The sequence below is a fragment of the Elephantulus edwardii genome, unplaced genomic scaffold (assembly GCF_000299155.1).
Source record: "Elephantulus edwardii isolate Elephantulus edwardi_28Jun2011 unplaced genomic scaffold, EleEdw1.0 scaffold00297, whole genome shotgun sequence".
Classification (NCBI taxonomy): Eukaryota; Metazoa; Chordata; class Mammalia; order Macroscelidea; family Macroscelididae; genus Elephantulus; species Elephantulus edwardii.
In genome coordinates, this window is record NW_006400047.1 from 1718815 (window position 1) to 1722075 (window position 3261).

The 3261-nt window shown below is 37.0% G+C and overlaps 1 protein-coding gene across 1 annotated transcript in view; it reads left to right on the forward strand.

Moving 5' to 3' along the window:
* Window positions 1-3261, forward strand: part of KIAA0368 (KIAA0368 ortholog) — a 107371-nt gene that overhangs the window by 89815 nt on the left and 14295 nt on the right. The window contains exons 36-39 of the mRNA XM_006900849.1: window positions 1153-1242; window positions 2247-2313; window positions 2879-2970; window positions 3047-3113. Coding sequence (XP_006900911.1) covers window positions 1153-1242; window positions 2247-2313; window positions 2879-2970; window positions 3047-3113 — 316 coding nt within the window. The remainder of the gene's footprint in view (window positions 1-1152; window positions 1243-2246; window positions 2314-2878; window positions 2971-3046; window positions 3114-3261) is intronic.

Sequence of the window (3261 nt, forward strand, 5' to 3'; positions counted from 1 at the left end):
AGGGTGGACGGACGGCGCAGGAGGGGAAGACCCTCTATGAGATGGATTGATTCGGTGACTGGGGTAATCGGGATGGGTGTGTCGGAGGCAGTGCAATTGGCACAGGATAGAGCAGGGTGTAGGGCTGTTGTGCATAGGGTCGCTATGAGTCGCAAATGACTCGACGGCACATAACAACAACAACAACAGTCAAGGTAACTCCAGAAATGTTCAGGCCCCTCAGCCTGAGCCTTTTAACTCCAGGCCATTGTTCCCAAGTTCTCAGTTCTGTAAATATTGATTCTACTTTTAATTGCCCAACAGAGTTCTCTGTTCTGCCAGTATTGGCTCATCCTCAGTTGTCCAGCACAGTTCTCATTCCTGCCAATATTGCTCCCTCCTCTTTTCCCAGTCTTTTCATCTCACATCAGTTTCCATTTTGACCATGGCTACTCTTTTCTTGGTGGTGAGATTCTTCACTGATGGTGGCAGGTTTCTTTTTTCTTCACTAGGAGGAGAGGATCTGTCTGTTTTTCTCTCACTCTGGCTTGCTCAATTCAGTGGCAAGACTAACCAGTCCCCTTGTGGAATGGTAGATAGCCATTCCCATTGTGGATAGGCTAACACACCCCTCAGTCCAATAATCATGCCTGTCCTCATGATTAGATCACATTCAGATGGCTAGTAAAGCCATAATGAAAGATAAACTCCACATATGTTCATTAATAATATAATGCATGTCACTATATTTTTAAAAATACCTAAGCAGCGTATTATTGGTGAGTTTAGTTGAGAAGTTGACATTTAGAGGTGCTTTGGTAGGATAAGCCCACAGAAAAAGGTCAGTTTTGTGTAAGTTTTTTGTTGTAAACATGGATTGACAAAGCGAAAGTAAGTCATGCATGCTCTTTGGTAATCATTTGTTTTCCCTTTCATTAAGCTGATGTTTTCAATTGTTTTTGTTTTTAATGTTGAAACAGTTTGGTGGGATTTTTTTGTTTTTGTTTTTTTAAAGTAATATAATGATGGAGAGCAGAGCAAAATCAAACCAGATATTTCCATCATGTTGGATGTTTAACATGAGCTGTTTTTAGACGCAGATGTGGTGGTGGTGGTAGTGGTGTGACTTGATCCTTTCTAATTTTATCTTTTCTGTTTATTCTTTCCCATCAGTGCCTGCAATATCTTGATGTTTCGGTGCTGGGTGAGCTAGTTCCTAGGTTATGTGAGCTGATCAGGAGTGGTGTAGGCCTAGGAACTAAGGTAAGTAAGTGTATTTTTTACAAGACAGTGTATCTTTGTTAAATTTGGCCGCAAAAATGTACTGTTCATACTTTTCCTCATAACCTAATTTTATTATTTAACTATTTGTTTTTATGGTTGCGCTAGTAAAAGGTAACTCATTCAGAAAATAAAACATGTAACTTGTTTGGTGAACTTACTCAGCTTTTGCAGTGGAGTCGTTTCTGTTGTAGCTGTGCATGTGTTCTTTAGTTCTTCATTTTCAGTTAAATGAAAGTGCTCATCTAGGTGGCGATTATTGTTTTTCATACAGAACTTCAGTGAGTGTTTAGATAAAAATGTCTTTACAAGATCTTTCAACTTTCAAACTCTTTTTTTTTCTTGAAGATGTTTTAAAAATTTTTTATTATCCTCCTTTTATTAAGAAAATGCTTCCCTACTTTTTAAAAGAAGCTGCTTATTTTAAAATTAGCATATGGTAAACAGTGTTAGCATTTATAGCCAGAAGAAAATGTAAAAAAGAATTATTATTCATAATTTTACCACCCAAATAATTATGGATAACATTTTAGAATGTTCTTTCTAGTTTGTTTTCTGTTTCTTTCTGCAGTAGCTGCATGATACTTCAGAATGGATGTGTAACATTATTTTAATCCATCAATGCCTCTCTAATTCCCCCACCCCACCCTGGTTTTTTGATAGTAAACATAGCACTGTGATGAATATTTGGGAAAGCATTAAAACTATTTGTTAAGTGTCTAGAAGTTGAAACAAGATGATATGTTGCCCTTCTGAGAGACTACTTGGTTTTTATTTTTTGTCTTGTATAAAGGTACCCATCTCCTATTGGACCTCAGCAGAGAAAAATATCTTTACATTGCTAATCTAAAGGAAAGGTTTTTCTCTTTCTAGAATGAATCCTGGAGTAACTGTTAGGCTTCATGTATTTCTATCTTTGCTAGGGGCTTTGCTAGACAAAACATTGTGACCATCAAATTTAGATCTTTGCCTTTGTAACTCCTTAGGGAGGCTGTGCCAGTGTCATTGTGTCACTAACTACTCAGTGTCCCCAGGACCTAACACCTTACTCAGGTGAGTTTGTGAGAATTTCAGTGTTGATATTTTTGCATGAGCATGTTTTATGTGACAAGGATATGTGTGTGTTGTCATAAGATTTTTAAAGGAAAAATAATTACATTTCAGGCAACTTTGTAATACTGTGTTTATGATTTACCTTCCTCCCCCTCCCCAACTCTATGCTTGCAGGAAATGGGGGGGTTATCTGATATAGCACATTTTCACTATTTTGTAAATGTTTATTTCTTAGTGGTATAATCTACCATCATGTAGGATGCAATTTATAATTAACTTTATATCAGCATTTTTCCCTTCTTAGGTCAGTGCCTGGATGTCTAATCAGCTTTATGTACCTAGCTGTATTTTACTCCTCCCCTTACAATTTTCTGGGAATAGATGAATTTTCTATTTTGTATCAGTTTAAAGGAGGCAAAGAAAAAGCAGATATTTAGTTCAAAGAACTCAGACTCCTGTGGATTAAATCAGATACTAATTACATAGTTACATTTGTTTTGTTTCTGGGAAGAGATCAGAAAATTAAATCATCCAGCTATCAGATCTTTTTCTTTATTTCTGGTAGGTAAACTTATGAGTGCTTTGCTTAGTGGCCTGACAGATCGCAACAGTGTGATTCAGAAATCCTGTGCATTTGCCATGGGCCATTTAGTTCGGGTAAGTTGAATCTCTTACTTAGTTAAATAAAACTCTAATAATTATGAAGAAATGAATAGAATTCTTTCTTTTTCAGACCTCACGAGATAGCAGCACTGAAAAACTTCTGCAGAAGCTTAATGGCTGGTACATGGAGAAGGAAGGTACTCTCCCCTATTTTATGTGATTTTTTTTTTTAAATTTAGGTTGTTTATTTTTCATTTCAGTGAACATCTACAGAGATTTTGGGATTCCATTCATTCATTGTTGCACCCTTCTCCCCGCACAAACCCCTCTCCCCTCCCCCCCCAT